This window comes from Neolamprologus brichardi, chromosome 12, assembly GCF_056152115.1.
Source record: "Neolamprologus brichardi isolate AB-2024 chromosome 12, ASM5615211v1, whole genome shotgun sequence".
Classification (NCBI taxonomy): domain Eukaryota; kingdom Metazoa; phylum Chordata; class Actinopteri; order Cichliformes; family Cichlidae; genus Neolamprologus; species Neolamprologus brichardi.
This window is the reverse complement of record NC_142115.1, coordinates 29,976,501-29,994,063: the sequence shown is the minus strand read 5'-3', so window position 1 is coordinate 29,994,063 and position 17,563 is coordinate 29,976,501. Positions and strand designations below refer to the sequence as shown.

Sequence of the window (17,563 nt, the reverse complement as noted above, 5' to 3'; positions counted from 1 at the left end):
TTGTGTTTACTAAGTGAGAATTTAAGCATTCTTATTGAAGCATGTTGCATAAATATGTTGTTAGTAAATAATAAATATCATAACCCACTTAGACTCTCTCATGTAACTAGCTAGCTAACATTAGCTCCCTAATGTTTCCATTTAGGCAGGAGAAAAAGAAACAATCTGAATGTGTAAACATAAACTTACAAGATCTGAAATTATATCATGTAAAAGCAAAACTACATTCCACTAAACAGCATTAAGTAGGCTAGCATAATCAACTATGCACAACTCCCTTTAAGCTAACAGTGTGCTAACCACAAAACCGTTCAGATTTGGAAGATATGTTACAGCTCAATAATAAAGTCTTTACTAATGATGATTTGGGGTTTTTCTGTTTGGAAACGACCAACATTTTCACATATTTCCACAAGGTTGCTAGGTCAGTGCTTTCTATTTTGGCCTAGGACACCCTCGCAAAAGCGATTCTTAATCTCAACAGTTCAATTCCTGGTACAGTTAAGGTAGCCATACAACTTCCTCACTGAGCATTTTTTTAGCAGTTGGTTGGTTGCTCATGAACACTTCAGGCATTTGGTTGTGTAGGTCAGTGGTCCCCAACCTTTTTTCCGCCATGGACCGGTTTATGGCCGACAATATTTTAACGCACCAGTCTTTCAGGGGTCGCGGATAAATACAACAAAATAAAACCAGTACTGGTACCAAAAAAAAGGAAGATTTATTCATAACACACAGGAAAAGACCCAGGGAAACCGAGTTAACGATAAAACCGATAACAAACCTGAAAACCATAAATTCCATAAATCACACCCAAGCCTCAACTCTATCGGCCTGGTACCAAACGACTCTGGGACCAGTCCGTGGCCCCGGGGTTGGGAACCGCTGGTGTAATTAACCCTCTGAAGTATTTACCAAGTACTCATTTATCCACTAAGAAGTCAGCAGGGCTCCTGAACAGGGCTAATTAACCTTGTTTCACTAAAATCTCACTAATACTCTGGGAGTAAGTAGCAATCCACCATTGCACTGCACCACATTCAAGAGCAATGCACGCTGGTGCCCAATGGCTCCCAATGGCTCCCAACAGAAATCCTTATATCAACACACAAACGCAAACAAGAGAGTGTGAGGGAGAGAAGCAGAAGCCTCTTTTACTATTCTTCCTGTCAGTTTGCAGGGAAACACTTGTTGTCAACCACAAACAATTATCACGTATCACTTAAAACCAACCAAAGTAACAATCCATGCACATCTGTGCTCCATTTTGCACATACCCATAGTCAATTTAGCGCACCCAGGCATCCACGCACTCTACCCACTTATATAGTAGGTACATTTATACTTTTAAATATTTCAGACTGTTTATTTAAAAACAGCATGACTGACTATTTTTCATATAAGCTTTGATGCTTCACCTCACTCTCCCACTCCTTTCTGTAGTTTATATATGTATACATTTAACCCACTGTGGCAGCATCTTCTCACTGATATCTGACATAACATAGCAGCAACTGGAACATAAAGTCTTAGTATTTCGCTTCATGGCAGACAGTCCGCCATGACAATTTCGGATTAGGTCAAATACGTACACTCTTGGGTTTTATTGTGAACTATTATTTAAAATGCATATTTTTTTAAATCATCAAAAAGGATTCCAAAACAGCCTAAATTTTGTCCAACATAATTTTAACCATCAAGGTTAAGCTTAAAACTGTGTGGAAAACCCAATCTGGCCACACTGGTGCCTTGAGCTGTGAAATAAATATTTTTACCTAATAACTTAGGTTTGATTAAGAGTGGTAAAAGAGCGGAAATAAATAGCTTGGCTCTTCTGAAGGATCATAAATTTTGGTTAGCAGATCTTTTAAAACTCACAAAATAGCATCTTGTATCTGCACGGGTGAATATTTTTAGACAATGTGTGAAAGATTTGCAGTTTTACAGAGTGGTTAGGTCAGGGATTACCATGTTTTGGGTTTGACCAGTGGCTTCCTGAGGTCCCAATTTAGTAAGCTAAATTTTAAACTAGCTCAGGTACAATATTCAAACTTGGTAATAGAATAGAATAAACCTAGAATAAACCTTTATTATCCCACAAATGAGAAATCTGGGATTTAATCATGAATTGGCAAGTCAACAAAAGTTGATGATCTCTTATCAGAAATTACTTGGCTAAATTTGATCCTAAATCAAGTAAGTTTACCATTACATATATTTTCATTGTTACTGATGGAAAATTATCCTCGTAGTCTTGTTGGTAGATTTTGGAAATGTCTCATTTTCTCAACACCTACGTAATGAAGGCCGGTAACATGTTCTGCAGTTCTGATCTAATGATCACAAAACACCTCTCCATGAATTTATGGCTTATTGTTGGAATGTTGATTATTATTCCAAAAATTTTTGAAGTGGACAGTCAGGCTGTCTACAGAGAAAAAAGACACACATATATTTATATAGAGTACAATCTTGTAAACAAATACCATCTTCTAGAGCAGTGCAGATTGTCTGACACCTCGTGGGGGAAAAGGCCTGAAAACAGGAACCGCACCTCTCTGGAGGCATTAAATCTGATTACAAAAAACACTGATCTAACTCCTTCCCTGAGATTAGGCAGTGATTTCAGTGTACAGAATTGGTATACTGTTGTAAAGGTGATTAATCAATCTGTTTCAAGCAGAAGTGGAAATTTACTGCGTCCCCACAGCTGAATCCCCCGTAGACTCCAGTTAAAATAGATGTCTGTTTGGCTCAAACTATTTAGCCAGCAGTCATGCAAAGGAGAATAATGAAAGCAACTGAGCTGCATGAAAGCCCCTAACTGTGGTGCTGAACACAACATGTTGAATGAATAACAACGCTGGGATCTGCAGCTCGAGTGAGCCTGACATCTTCATGTAAAATTACAACGTGACATGAGTGTGTGTTTGCAGGATGATCATAAACTGCCTAAACACTTATCATGCTTATCATGTGTGCCACAACAGAAGTTTGAACTGAGCTGATGTATGTCGGTAATGGTCTCTGGAGTCACGTCTTAAACCATCCCGGACTCATCGAATGTCTAAGAGCAGTGCGTCAAGCTGAGTTTGATCACGCCTTCCCTGTGCAGCTTGTAGAGCAGCTTGAACTCGCTGGGCAGCTGGTGGGTTTCCTGCCACTTAGTGGTGAATTTGGTCCCTTTCTTGTCGTAGTAGTGGTACGGCAGATCCTTGCCTGTGTTGGGGTCCCAGCCAAAGGGCCAGAAGCCGTAGAGGTGGATCTCGTCACATATGGCTGAGGCCAGCGTGTACATGAGAATACCAGTGCTGAGACGCTTGGGAGAGAGGTTTTTAGTCTTCCAGTATCTGAGAAGAAAACAAATAGATCACAAATTGACTGTAACTTTGTGTTGTCTGTTCAACATTTTATCATGTAATGTACAGTTAAGCACATACATGTTTGGATGGTGATACAATGTTTGTGATTTTGTGTCTGTTCACCACCACAATGAGTTTTAAATCAAATAGTCAAGATGGAGGTGCAGATTTTCCATTTTAAATCAAGCGGTTTAACAAAAGTATTGATCATTCACCAACTAATTATAGGCCTGTGTGGTCATGCTTTTAGTGTTTGCCACACTTTAAATAAAACTACCATGTTGGTGACACCAGGGTTTCAGAAATACTCCCACAATATTCCCACATTTACATCAGTCGGTGCTGTCATATCAATGCTTTCATATTAGCGGTGGATTAAATTGGTCTTTGTACTGCCTGTGGTTCAGTTTTACTTGTTACATATTAACAAGACATCCAATAACTCTCTGATTTTTAGCTCATCTGGCCAAAGGACAGCGGCCAGGTGTCTCTCCATCTGTCCATTTCATAGTTCATAATAATTATTATTCCTTCAAGATTACCACGCAGGTTTTTGTGAGATTGCGCAATGATCAACAAATGGGCCACCTTGAATGTGATCAAGGTCAAGGTCACATGCATTTTCAAAGAATCACTTACTTGCTCCCAGAGTATTGGTCACATTTTAGTGAAACACGATTCATTTGTCCTGTTTAGGAGCCTCCCTGACTTCTCAGTGGATTTCAGTTCTCATTAGTTTGTGTAATACAGCCAAACAATAACAACAAAACTTATAGGTTCTGTGATTCACATATTACAATAACCTGTCAATTGTGATGGATCATGAGTCGGATGAGCTAAAACATCACTGGCATTCCAGTTATTGTTATCCTGTTTTTTCCTTTTGCATGTGCATCCTGTGTTCCTGTGTGCACTTCTTTGTCTGCGTGAGTTTTGTCCTGGTCCCTCCTTCACTTATTTCTTGTTTTATTTTGAAGGTCATATCCTCAGGTGGTTGTCTGTGTGTGTGTGTTTTTTTACTGCCTTCCTCTGTTCTTTTCCCAGCTTTGTTAGTGTCCCTTCACTCGTACTGTGTATTTAGTTGCTGTCCTTCCTTTTGGTGTTAGTAAGATTATAGTTATAGTATACCCTGTGTTTTCTCTGCTAGATTTCTGTGTTTGGGATTTATGTTATTTTCTCATTTTGAGATGTTTCTTCATGGATTCAAGTTGTTTTTAGGCTTTTTGGCTGCCAATAAAAGCAGCCTGTTTTATTTTGTTCTGTTTCTTTTTCTTCAGTGTGACATAAACCTCTCTGTTCAGTCAATAAAGTTAGAAAGCATTTCTACACCTAACCGATAAACATTTCTCTGAGCAACAGGTGGAGAGCAGAAACCGGGTGACAAGGAATGTGAATATAAAGAGCTGCAGGAACCTGGAACTGATTAAGGATTTTGCATGACTGGTTGACCTGGGATTTTTCAGTGGATGTGTGGTTTGAAATAAGGAAATAAGGTTTTTGGTTAACAGAAGCTTTAGCTATTTTAACATTGTGTCCCATAGTATAAAATGTAAAACTACAGACCTATGATAGGTCTATAGTCTACTGTCATTTATTCATAGACTTACAGAACAGTAGTGCAGTACAGTAGCATGATAGTCTTTATAAAGGTTGCAGTAAATTGTGAATTCTGATGATTATTAAGCATAATAAAAAAATCTTTATTGCAGAAATGTTTCATTTTCTGTGATAATTAAAAAGCCTATGGAAAAATCACATTGGTTTCCAGGTTTGCCTAAAAAATCCTCCATCCCTGCAAAGCTCAACAGTTACCAGGTGAAGAAAACAGCAAATTATGAATCAGATCTTACTTGTTCACGTCGTGCATGATATTTCCTGGCCAGGCCAGTTCAATCTTCAGCTGTCCCTTGTGCTCCACAAAGAAATCCACCAAGGTCCGAGTTACTGTAGCTGAGGTATGAAGAAAGAAGGCAGGGATCCACAGGATGGCTCCCTCCAGTTTCTTTAGGTTGAGGAAGAAATTATTTCTGTCTTGAATGGTCAGCAGGTTATTGTAATACCTCTCCAGGATGCTGGGGTTAAAGGTAGTCAGGTTGGTCTTCTTGCCTACATCCTTGGAGTAGATGTCGGTGGGGGCAAAGTTGCAGCGGAAGACAAAATCGGCTTGGTCAATTTCAGGGCCACAGTGGCTGCCGGTGAGAATGCCACTGTTTCCCACCACGGCACACATGCTGTAGTGCTTATTGAGGATGGGAGAGGTGTCGGGAAGCAGGGATTTGAAGTTGTTACTGATGGAGAAAACATACTTGTGGCTGGAGTAGTCAAAGTGCATCAGCTGGCCAACACGCACGCTGTTCTTCGTAAGGGAAAAGTTGCTGGGAATGTTGATGTAGTTGAAGATATCTTTCCTGGAAAAAAAAAGATGTTAAAAAAAAGTCCAAAACCAATCACAGCGACTACATCCCATATAACAAATATGCAAAATTAGACACACAAACAATTCACTTGTTGGTTTTGAATGTTGGTTGGACAACACAAGCAAACAGAAGACTGTCTGATTTCCAGACCAGAAAATACTCAAGTTTCACAAAGAAGACAAGCAGAATTCAGTTAGGAGTCAAATCTTTTACCTCTGCTGATAAAAAGCTGTCTTGTTGAACTTCCATTTGGACGGTTTTCCTTGGAGCTCTTCGTTTAGGGCATTAGTTAAGGGGATGAAGGAGGGGTCCAGGAAATTCATGGCGAACTGAGACCTGAAATTAATGTCCACAAAACATTGGAAGCTGAGTCATCATGTAATAACAGCAGCAGCTATACTGGCTGCTGTTTAGAAAGATCCAATCAGATCTGCTCCTGGCACACTTTGGTCGATCTGCTTTTCATATCAGCCCCTCAAAAGACTTTCATGTTTAGAATAGTTACAGCTAAAAATGTACAAATGATTCAACTGTTTTTTTTTTTGTTTTTTCTCTTTAAAGAGGAATGAAAATATTTAGATATTTTTCTAGTTAAAACTTGGATTCATGTTAAGACTTGGGAACTAGTTTTGTATTAATAAAGGACATGTGGAAATCACACTTAATACATTTCCATGCCCTTTATGTAAGTTACCTTGAGTTATTTTTCTGTATATATGGTACATATATACATATCGCATAACAAGTCCAGCACCTTGGATAGCTTTATGTTTGATTTAAAGAAGGCATAAATGAGTTTAGACCCCTTTGGGTTTTTATTTTATTTATTTATTTATTTTGTAGAGAGCCCCTAAAAACTATTATTAGTATTAATTGTGGCATATTTTAATATTATTTTCTGGAGTTATCTTCTAATGCATAGGTGTCAAACTCTGGCCCACGGGCCAAATTTGGCCCGCAGCCTAATTACATTTGCCCCGCGAAGCCATACCAAATTACTATTAGAGCTGGCCTACTGGTATTATACAGCTATTATATATATTGTTTAGTATTAAACTTTGCTTGTTCCATATTCAGTTTTCCAGCAAAACTTATTTGAGTCCATAAGAAAAGATTCATTCTTATATCTGGAGGAAGTTTTTTTTTTCAATAAATATTAATGTTAGCCCACGACTTTGTTCCAGTTTTGAATTTTGGCCCACTGTGTATTTGAGTTTGACACCCCTGTTCTAATGGTTTATTTTCCTAACTTTTCTACTGACAGCAGTACAGGAAAGAATGAAAACAGGTTTTATGTCCAGTGTTGTTGATGTCATGATATACAGAGCGCTCACATGCAGGCGTGGCTCGTGGCTTCTCAAGAATAATAAGACTTTTGTTGCTGCAGCAGGAAGAACACGAAGAGATAATTACATGACACAAATCAGTGATGCAGAATTAAAACACACTTTAACTGAAATACAACAAAACATTGCCATGACTTATAAAACTCATGTGCATTATTATTTTAGTTTGTTACAAATTTCGATTCCTATTCTGATTAAATTGGGCTTCAGTGTTTGTTTACAATACGCTCCAGATCCAGGTGACAGCAAGTCAAAAGGATGTTACCTGTCTATGTCCTGCAGCAGCCTGTATTCAGTTTGAATATTGCTATAAAATAATATGGATCAGTTTGTCTTTCATTCACTATAACAATTCACCAAAAATGATAAAGCTGTAGCTTCTGTTTTACCCACATTCGCATAACTAAGCAGTGTGTTGTCTTTTTGTCGACTGGGAATCCCCCGCTAGCTCTTATAATAATTATTATATTATTAGATTTTTGTCATTTTCCAGTTTCTATTTGAGTGAGGAGGATGGAGAGCGAGGGGGAGGACAGAGAGATCCTACAAGAAAAGTAAAAAGGAGGGAGCAAATAGTCAAGGTAGCTGGAAAAACAAAAGTTATTTTTCATATGCAGTTTTTCATGTAAATGGTAAATGGCCTGTATTTGTATAGCGCTTTACTAGTCCCTAAGGACCCCAAAGCGCTTTACACAACCAGTCATCCACCCATTCACACACTGGTGATGGCAAGCTACATTGTAGCCACAGCCACCCTGGGGCGCACTGACAGAGGCAAGGCTGCCGGACACTGGCGCCACCGGGCCCTCTGACCACCACCAGTAGGCAACGAGTGAAGTGTCTTTCCCAAGGACACAACGACTGAGACTGTCCAAGCCGGGGCTCGAACCGGCAACCTTCCGATTACAAGGTGAACTCCCAACTCTTCATGGAGGCTGTTGTGCTTTCCAGTAGCACACTTAAAAAAGAGAGTTTGTATTGTATGAATTCAGAAATCTTTACATAAAACAACTCTATTATCAGTTTGTTTTGTGTGATTTTCTAGTGTCTGTACTGAATAATGATACTTTAAGTGCTTGATGATTTGGTGAACTGAAATAATGTTGTGCATGTTTCTCTGTTATTGAGTGTGTCATGAATCTCTGTGTACAGGCAGGAGATTGGATCCAAAATGCAGGACCCACAACACACGGGGATGAACTCAAAATACAGCTTTGACTCAAAGGAAAGATATCAAACTAAACTAGACTGGGAAAATATAAACACTAAACTTTACTGAAAGGCACACAAGGGATCACACAGCATGAGGGACGTCGCGACATGGAACATAGGGAGATTCTGACATAAATACACAGAAGGTAATGAGGGACGTGGGAACACACGGGGAGCACAGATGATGGGGGTTACACATAACAAAACAGGGAGGACACGGAACTGACAATACTGACCCAAGACGCGGACCTTAAACGTAACACAGGAAGGACACAGAGACGCAGACAGGAGGGGAGAGAGAGATCACGGGGAGATCACAGACATAACAGGCTGGGGAAACACGATAAACATGATGGAATAAAACACAAGGGGAAAAGGGCACACGAATTTACAATTAAATAAACACAAACACACAAAGAGAGACAGAGGGCAAAGACATAAGGGGAAATCTAATCAACCACACTGAACAGACAACTTAGGGATCTTAAGAATGCAAATGAACTTAATACAGAATGACAAAACTCACAAAACTCAAAACACTGGGTCAGAATGACAGACTGAGCCTTTGCCTGGGTTTGATAACTAAAGAGTCCGCCTTAAAAACGGGTGGATTCAATTGAAATATGATCAATAACTCTAAATTATTCATTCTTAGACACTACACTTAGACACTATAATAGGTCATCCAATTAATTGGGTTGCTTTTGAAAGTAACGTTGTAGCTAATGTTTATTCAATTAAATGGAGGTTTGCAAATGTGAAAAGGATTGATTACATTTGGAAACAGCATAGCCTACTCCATTAACATTAATTACAAGGTACTGCATGAATGACATTATGATTGGGAGCTACCCACTTAAAGTTTGAACCTAGACAGCAAGTATATATAGAAGGTAAAGTATGAAGTCTGGAGTCGTGCACAAAAGGCCACACTGTTTACATCAACCCAATTCTGCATCTGATCATCCATCCTCATTGTGATGGAAAAAAAATTCTCACTCACCGAAAGCCTGCATGAAACATAATCCTCGGGCCTCCCATGTAGTATTTAGAGGAGGAGAAGAGGCTGTCTTTTCTCAGAGACACGTAGCTGATGAGGGATAAAATGAGCACGGCGACGCACAGAATAACCAAACCCAGGGCCTTGGCGATGCGGACCATCTTGGGAGCGTTTTCATTCCTTGTATGTAGCTGCAGCGAGGTGTTGGCCTGCGTTGTTATTCCCGGGTCTGCACAGCGCTGCCGCCCGTCTGAAAAGCACACATACACTGGCGCTCATCGGCTCATATAATCGTGTAAAATGGACGGGTGGTGATTTTCTGCGGCTGCATGATAAGGATGCCGCTGCTCGGTCCGCGCTCATTCCTCTTCCTCTCCTCTGCGGCTCGAAACCATCCAGGCTGCCGGGTTAATCAAGGAGATGGGAGCAGAAATGCGTGTCAAAACATCCCAGACAGCTCCACCGCAAGCCGCGTACTTCAGCAGCACCAGCTGCACCAGCAGCATCACCACCTCCAATCCCACCCCCTCACACTCACGCTGATGCAGCTTTCGGCACAAAGAGACGCTTGTTCGGTAATTAGTTGAATGGGACTGGCAGAAGATTTAAAAGTTCCGAGCATCAGTCTAATAAGTTAAGTCATGCGCACTGGAATTTAATCTCGATATCCCGGCGGGGCATACATTTTAGTATTTTAACTGTATTTTCGTTTTATGGAGTTTTCTTACTGTACAAGACTTTCTGGGCCACCAGTGCTACTTCATCAATTCACTTACTATGTACAGGTATTGCTGTCAGATGGTAAATGCCTAACAGCCTCTAAATAAACAGAGTAGTAAATAGACTGCAGCATGCATTTAACACAGGGGGCATCCGGACTTAAACCAGAGACCTCTTGATCTGCAGTCAAATGCTCTACCACTGAGCTATACCCCCTATTCCCGTTCACGTGTTTAAATTGTTTGTTTATATACATATATACAGTTTATTCAGTCTAACGTATTCCTGTAGTACAAACCTGATACCGTCGATTTTGATTGTTTGTTAAACAGTAACACAAACAACAGCATCTGGATTTGAACTGGAGACAATCAGTGCAGTGCTCTTCCACTGAGCTTCCCCCCTGTGTATGACTGCACACAGTGTGGAACTTGAGGTCTCATCTTTCAGTGGTTTTGCATTCTGATATTTAATCTCAACACTGAAGCTCAAGTGAAATGCAGGTAAAGGCTGAGTAATTTATTAGGGTGAAAACAATCTGCGGCCATACAAATAAAGTTAATGGAATGGGTTTTATATATTGGGTTTTAACTGCTTGAATTTCCTCTGCACCCTCTTTAATACTGTTACTGTCTTTTTGATGCTGAAATGTAAACAAAAGCAAGCGCAGGTCAGAATTAAGAACAAAAAATAAATGCTAAAAAGTGTGAGAGGAGCAGATCACCTGCTTACATATCATAATATCTTTATTGTCACAATAAACAGGGGCGTAATTTCTAGAGGGGTCATGACCCCCCCTCACCCCCAATAATCAGACCCAACCAATATAACCCCCCCCTCAATAAAATTATGAATTATCTTGCATAAATAGGCTGTTGATTTTATTTATTTAGACCAAGATCTTGACACTCCCACTGTTCAGCACAAAGTTACGCCGATGACAATAAAGCCTCTGCATGTCCCGATTCTTTAGCCAGTGTTAGCACACTGGCACACTGTTGGACAACAGCTGACATTAAGAATTTTATCTGCCTTTCAGAGACGTTTCTACAGGTTGACAGGCAGGAAGGATTTACTTTTGCTCTTTTATAGAGAGACCTAAGTGCTATTAGATTAATGAATCTGCAGAGTGTGATTTTGTCATCTAGGCAGTCTTCTAAAAGAGGGCGTCTGGATTTGAACCAGATTTGAACGGAATAGTGTGTGCTTCTCAATGAATCTCTACAATAGCAGTCATTGCTAAAGAGCCCGGGAGGTATAGCTCAGTGGTAGAGCATTTGACTCTGGTTCAAGTCCGGATGCCCCCATTTTTTTTAATATCAGAATTGCATTTATTGGCCATGCATATGCATCATGTATCACTGTTTAACAAACAATCAAACTCGACAGTATCAGGTTTGTACTACAAGAATTATATAGATAAATAGATAGATGGATATATAGTTTAAGCTGAAGAGTTCCCGTAGTACAAACCTGATACCGTCGATTTTGATTGTTAAACAGTAACACAAACAACAAGACATCTGGATTTGAACTGGAGACAATATAATCTGCAGTGCTCTTCCACTGAGTTATCCCCCCCTGTGTATGACTGCACACAGTGTGGAACTTGGGGTCTCATCTTTCAGTTGTGGCGCTCTGGGCTTGTTTTCTAATGCATTCTGATATTTAATCTCAACACTGAAGCTCAAATGAAAAGCAGGTAAAGGCTGAGTAATTTATTAGGGTGAAAGCAATTTGCGATCATACAAACAAAGTTAATGGAATAGGTTTTATATACTGGTTTTTAACTGCTTGAATTTCCTCTGCACCCTCTTTAATACTCTTACTGTCTTTTTGATGCTGAAATGTATGCAAAACAAAAGCAAACGCAGGTCAGGATTAAGAACAAAAAATAAATGCTAAAAAGTGTAAGAGGAGCAGATCACCTGCTCACATATCATCATATCCTTATTGTCACAATAAAGCCTCTGCATGTCCTCCTTCTTTAGCCAGTGTTAGCACACTGGTACACTGTTGGACAACAGCTGACATTAAGAATTTTATCTGCCTTTCAGAGATGTTTTTACAGGTTGACAGGCAGGAAGGATTTACTTTTGCTCTTTTATAGAGAGACCTTAAGTGCTATTAGATTAATGGACAGTGTTGGGAAGGTTACTTTTAAAATGTATTCCATTACAGATTACAGAATACATGCCCCAAAATGTATTCTGTAACGTATTCCGTTACGGTACTCAATGAGAGTAACGTATTCAGAATACTTTGGATTACTTAATATATTATCATGCTGTTTACAACTACATGAATGTACTATTGCTGTGATTTATTACTGTTACTGAAGGTCCGCGGCTCCGAACCGTAGTAAAGGGACCTCTGGCTAATACGGTGGGTTCATGTCGGGCTCGTAGCCGAAAACTAGCTTTACTTTGTTGTCTGGGTCAACTTTGCTAGCGAGAGACAGAGAGAGGCATTGAAAGGCTGCTCCAACGGAACTTATTGTTTTTGGAGGAAAACACGAACACGGTGTACAGTCGAGTCTTAATAGCTTACTTACAACTGGGCTCGTCAGGCTCTCTTCTTGGCTGCAGTGGTTATTATTATATTTACATGCTTCCAGCTCCCGTTTCTGCTCGATGACAGCTGTACTTTTCCTTTTTCTCCCTCCCTCGCTCACAGACACATAACGTGTATGGCAGTCCATTCTCCCTGCAGCACGGACTACACTGCCCATGATGCTACATTCTTTAGAGCTATACCTGTAGCATTCTGCCTACTAGCTTAGCACAACAACAACAAAAAGGCCTCTCTCACCCAGGAAACACACAGAGAGAGAGCGTCACCCTGTAACCATGGCAACCGTAACGCTGCCACCTGGAACAACAGAACGTAGCTGTCAAACAAAACCCAAACAGGCCTGACCCGCCACAATATGAAACAGGGAAGTACCGCCGTGTAATCCATTTATTTCAACAAAGTAACTGTATTCTAAATACCACCTTTTTAAACAGTAACTGTAACGGAATACAGTTACTCATATTTTGTATTTTAAATACGTAACGGCGGTACATGTATTCCGTTACTCCCCAACACTGTTAATGGATCTGCAGAGTGTGATTTTTGAATCTTCTAAAGGAGAACTCTTGATCTGCAGTGACCTATAGTGTGTGCCTCTCAATGACTCTCTACAATAGCAGTGATTAACAGGGATTTCGGGGGTATAGCTCAGTGGTAGAGCATTTGACTGCAGATCAAGAGGTCTCCGGTTCAAGTCCGGATGCCCCCTTTTTTTATATCAGAATTGTGTTTATTGGCCATGTCTATGTATCACTGTTTAACAAACAATCCAACTCAACAGTATCAGGTTTGTACTACAGGAATTATATAGATAAATACATAGATAGATAGATAGATAGATAGATACATAGTTTAAGCTAAAGAGTTCCTGTAGTACAAACCTAATACTTAAAAAGGGATATTAAAAAAAAAAGGTGGCATCCAGATTTGAACCGGAGATCTCTTGACCTAGAGTCAAATGCTCTATCACTGAGCTACACCCCCTACAACAAGCAGCTCTGCATCATTAACACTGATTCTCAAGCGATCTACAGTTGAACACTACCACTGAGCTTTACCACTGGAATCTTGGCACTGAGGCTCAAGTGAAAAGAAAGTAAAATCCAAGTGATTTATTTGACTAATAAGAGTCTGGGTCTATAGATAAGTACTACTGCATGACTTTTTAATTTTTGGGGAAAAAAATATTTCTCCCTATTTTGGGGGAACTTTAGGGTCCCTAATAATATATCAATCATAAAATTTGACACCCTGCCCCTCCCCAAACAGATATTGGTTTGTTGCTTCAAGGCAACACTGTGCGATAAGGATAGTAAAACGCCAAGTTATTCTATAATAAGTTGTATTAGTACAACAAGGATGAACAAATAAATAAACAATGTAAACATTTCACAGAACAATAAAACACCAAAATACATCCAATATTTGACCCTAAGCCCATGCACGCGTGCCACACACACACACACACACACGTTGTGTTTCCATCACTTTTGGGGACATTACATTAACTTACATTCATTTCCCCCCCAAACCCTCTAGCAGATTGAAGTTGGGTTGGGATGAAGGAACCTTTTAAAAAACAAGCGTGTCCATGCTCACAGGTGTACACACGGGTGATCACACACACAAACTACACCCTTTTTGGCTCCTACCTCAAAGCACACTGTGCGCTGTCGATCTTACGTGCTGGACAATAATGTTTAATATTTAGTATTTACTGTCATATTCCCATATATCATTGTGATGTTGTTTATTCTATTACTCTCGTTTTCTTCTGCTTGTTTTCTTTTTTCTTTCTCAACAGGTGATCCAGGTGATCGATATATGTATTATTTTTTTGTGTTTTTGTCTGCTTATTCTGTTGGTTTTTGGTTTTTGCCCTTCTCCCCCGTCCCTCTTCTCTGCTGTTTTTCTTTCCCTCTTTCTTTCTCCCCTTCTTTCCCCCAGTCAAGTCTGTCCCGTATTCAGCAAGTGAAAATAAAATAAACAATAAAAGGTGAATCAAATGGACCATTTGGTAAAGTAAATCTGTTGGGCATCTTTCTTTGCCTTTAGACAATAATTCTGATGGCAAAAGAGCCAAATGGGACAGGCAAAAAAACAAAACAAAAAAACCCAAAAACCTTACATTCATTTCCTGGAGACTTATCCTGATCCTACCAATCACAAGTCCCTGCCTGAACCTTACCCTAACCCTGACTCAAGCCTTCACCCTAAAATTGAGTGATTTACCTTGCAATTTGTCCTCATAAAGTAGGCGAGACCTCACAATGTGAGTGTGTAAACAAATTTGTGTCCCCACAACAATAAGTAATACACGACCACACACACACACACACACACAGCAAAATTGGTATGGCCCGGATCAGGCCCACACAATGTGCTTACACATGGCCGACATACCGCAAAGAATGACGACCCTTTGGTGGCCCAGACCTGGTTTGCCAGAGGTGGCCCACACATGGGCCAGCATAAGGCCAGTTTCAGACACACTGGTGGTCCTGTGCTGGCCCATGTGTGGATTACTTCTGGCAAACCTGATCTGGGCCACCAAAGGGCCATCATTCATTGCGGTATGTGGGCCATCTGTTGGTGGTGTGCAGCCACGGGCCAGTTGTAGACACACTGCTGGCCCTGTGCTGGCCCAGAACAGTTTCAGCTCTGGCCCCAGATGTCAGCCTAATGTGTACCTTAATCAAGCCATGCAATAACAACGTGCCAGAACATGCAAAACAGTGCAAAAGTAACATGCTGAAACTCTGCTCAGACAGTGAATGGACTGATTTTTATATAGCGCTTTTCTACTCTCCCAGATTACTTAAAGTGCTCTATACAACATGTCACATTCACTGACTTTCACTTAACTGAGTGCTTCCTAACTACATTCATACACATTCACACTCTTGACATGCAGACTGGAGGAGCCAGGGATCAAACCACGAACCTTCAATCAGTTTGTAACCTGCTCTACCACCTGAGATATGGCACGCCATCACATAAACAGTGGCATCATTGCCAGACCTGGCACATATCTGGTTGATATACACTCTGCCAAAACACCAGTCAGTCAGAAGTGCCAGCTTGATGCCAGATCTGGGCCAGACCTTTTTTCTGTAGGCCTGGGCCTCATAAACCAAACCACAACCAAGCCAGATATGGCATGCCATCACATAGACAGTGCCATCCATGCAAGGCCTGGCCCATATGTGGATGACATACGTCTTATCATGCCAGAAGTCAGCCAGCAGTGCCGACTTGATACCAGATCCGGGCCAGACCTGCTTGCCACGTGGCCACTAACACACACACAGACACAGTTACTTTACCAACTGACCCCTGAGCTCCTAAGTGTCCCTCAAACCTCATTCAGAGATCCACTCCTTTACTTTACTATCACTCCCTGAAAGCTCACTGTCCTCACTTTCTGAGGACAGAAAGTGCACATTCCCTTGGTTTCCTTCCATAAAAGGTATTCACATCCATGTCCTGTAATTATGAGTAGATTGTAAAGTAAAAAACATTGACTATGATCATATAAATGCACACAAACACATCTCTACACACATATGCAAATGCATTATATTGCCGGAAGAAAAATGGGCTAACTGCACAGTGTTGCCTTGAGGCAACGAATGAAAATTAACATTTTCACAGTATAAATACATTCTAAAAAGTAGAACAAACAATCAAATATGCTTCTTAACATATTCATGCACATACAAGTATTTTTTAATATACATTTATTTCACTTATTTGTAAAATAGTGATCTTTATCTTGCCTCCTAATGGAGATGTCTCTCATGTAGTGCAGCTTGCAGAAAGGGGTCCCCCCCCAAATGAAAGTCACACCACCTTCAACTCATCATTTTATTGGAAAGACATGTGCCTGGTAGCATTATTTGAAAAAAAAAAGTTTTTTTTTTGAAGGGCCAGTGTAAGGCATGAAAATGTGGTTTGTTGCCTCAGGGCAACGCTATGCAGTAGAGAGATAGCATGGGTTTCATACTATTTGAAGCTCCTCAAGGTACATGCTTCTAAAATTAATCTTAAATTACTTTTAACGTCAGTGGTAAGAAGGACTCCATGTATCAAATCAAGTCAAATTCAAGCTTTAAAGAACATAATTCTAAATTTGGAGGTGTTGAACTGTCTTGATGCATTCTCAATCATCCAGGTAAGTAAATCCCAAATGTTGATTCTGTTCATCTGGACGTAGCGTTTTCAGTGGGAGAAACGTTTTGTCACTCATCAAAGTGACTTCGTCAGTCTCAGCTGACTGCAGGTGTCCCCAACCTTATAAACAGTACCTTTGCACAATGACTGAAACTAGCTGTGAGGTCAGTTTCTTGATCATTCTGTGAGCTAGTTTCAGTTTTGTAGTGCATTATTATTTATAATAGATATATCTATTTGTAATATCAGCAAGTCAAATTACTCATTCGTCACAGATTATTTTCTATAGCAACATCTATTTTGTTAGAAGAAGGGGGCATCCGGATTTGAACTGGAGACCTCTTGATCTGCAGTCAAATGCTCTACCACTGAGCTATACCCCCTTACTGAGGTCATCCTAAACTATGGAATCTGAAGGCATCATGTGATTCTGTGACCCAAAACACACTAAACACAAGTAAAAATATTAGGAAAAAAAAAAGCTAAAAATACAGAAAACTCCCTTCAAGGGCCGTGATTCCACTTTTAAACACGCAAATAAACAAACCAGCAGTTACGTCTAAATTTGGACAATACTGAGCCTGTTCCCGGTGTAGAATCTTCACATCCACATTAAACAAATATGTAGAACTGCTTTCTTTCAATATTCTTAAAATTATTTTTAAAAATTACATTAAAACCCTTTTCTCAGTCCTTCAGTTATCTGCCACTTCTCCATGTCATGCGTTACATGTCTACTCTCTCCTACAGCTTTGTTCT

At 40.1% G+C, this 17,563-nt stretch overlaps 1 protein-coding gene and 3 non-coding genes across 4 annotated transcripts; 1 reads left to right on the top strand and 3 right to left on the bottom strand.

The window, feature by feature from the left end:
• Positions 1-702: 702 nt before the first annotated feature.
• Positions 703-9,912, bottom strand: LOC102785111 (alpha-N-acetylneuraminate alpha-2,8-sialyltransferase ST8SIA3-like). Its single transcript, XM_006790052.3, has 4 exons — positions 9,341-9,912; positions 5,993-6,115; positions 5,213-5,770; positions 703-3,350 (listed from the first exon to the last, which is right to left on the bottom strand). Exons 1-4 carry the CDS (start codon positions 9,496-9,498, stop codon positions 3,068-3,070), a joined length of 1,122 nt encoding a protein of 373 aa, XP_006790115.2. The 5' UTR covers positions 9,499-9,912; the 3' UTR covers positions 703-3,067.
• A 289-nt stretch (positions 9,913-10,201) lies between these two features.
• Positions 10,202-10,273, bottom strand: trnac-gca (transfer RNA cysteine (anticodon GCA)). The gene has a single exon. It is a non-coding gene; the product is annotated as a tRNA-Cys (tRNA).
• Positions 10,274-13,268: 2,995 nt separating this feature from the next.
• On the top strand, positions 13,269-13,340 carry trnac-gca (transfer RNA cysteine (anticodon GCA)). The gene has a single exon. It is a non-coding gene; the product is annotated as a tRNA-Cys (tRNA).
• A 3,775-nt stretch (positions 13,341-17,115) lies between these two features.
• trnac-gca (transfer RNA cysteine (anticodon GCA)) lies at positions 17,116-17,187 on the bottom strand. Its single transcript has one exon. It is a non-coding gene; the product is annotated as a tRNA-Cys (tRNA).
• Positions 17,188-17,563: the final 376 nt, after the last annotated feature.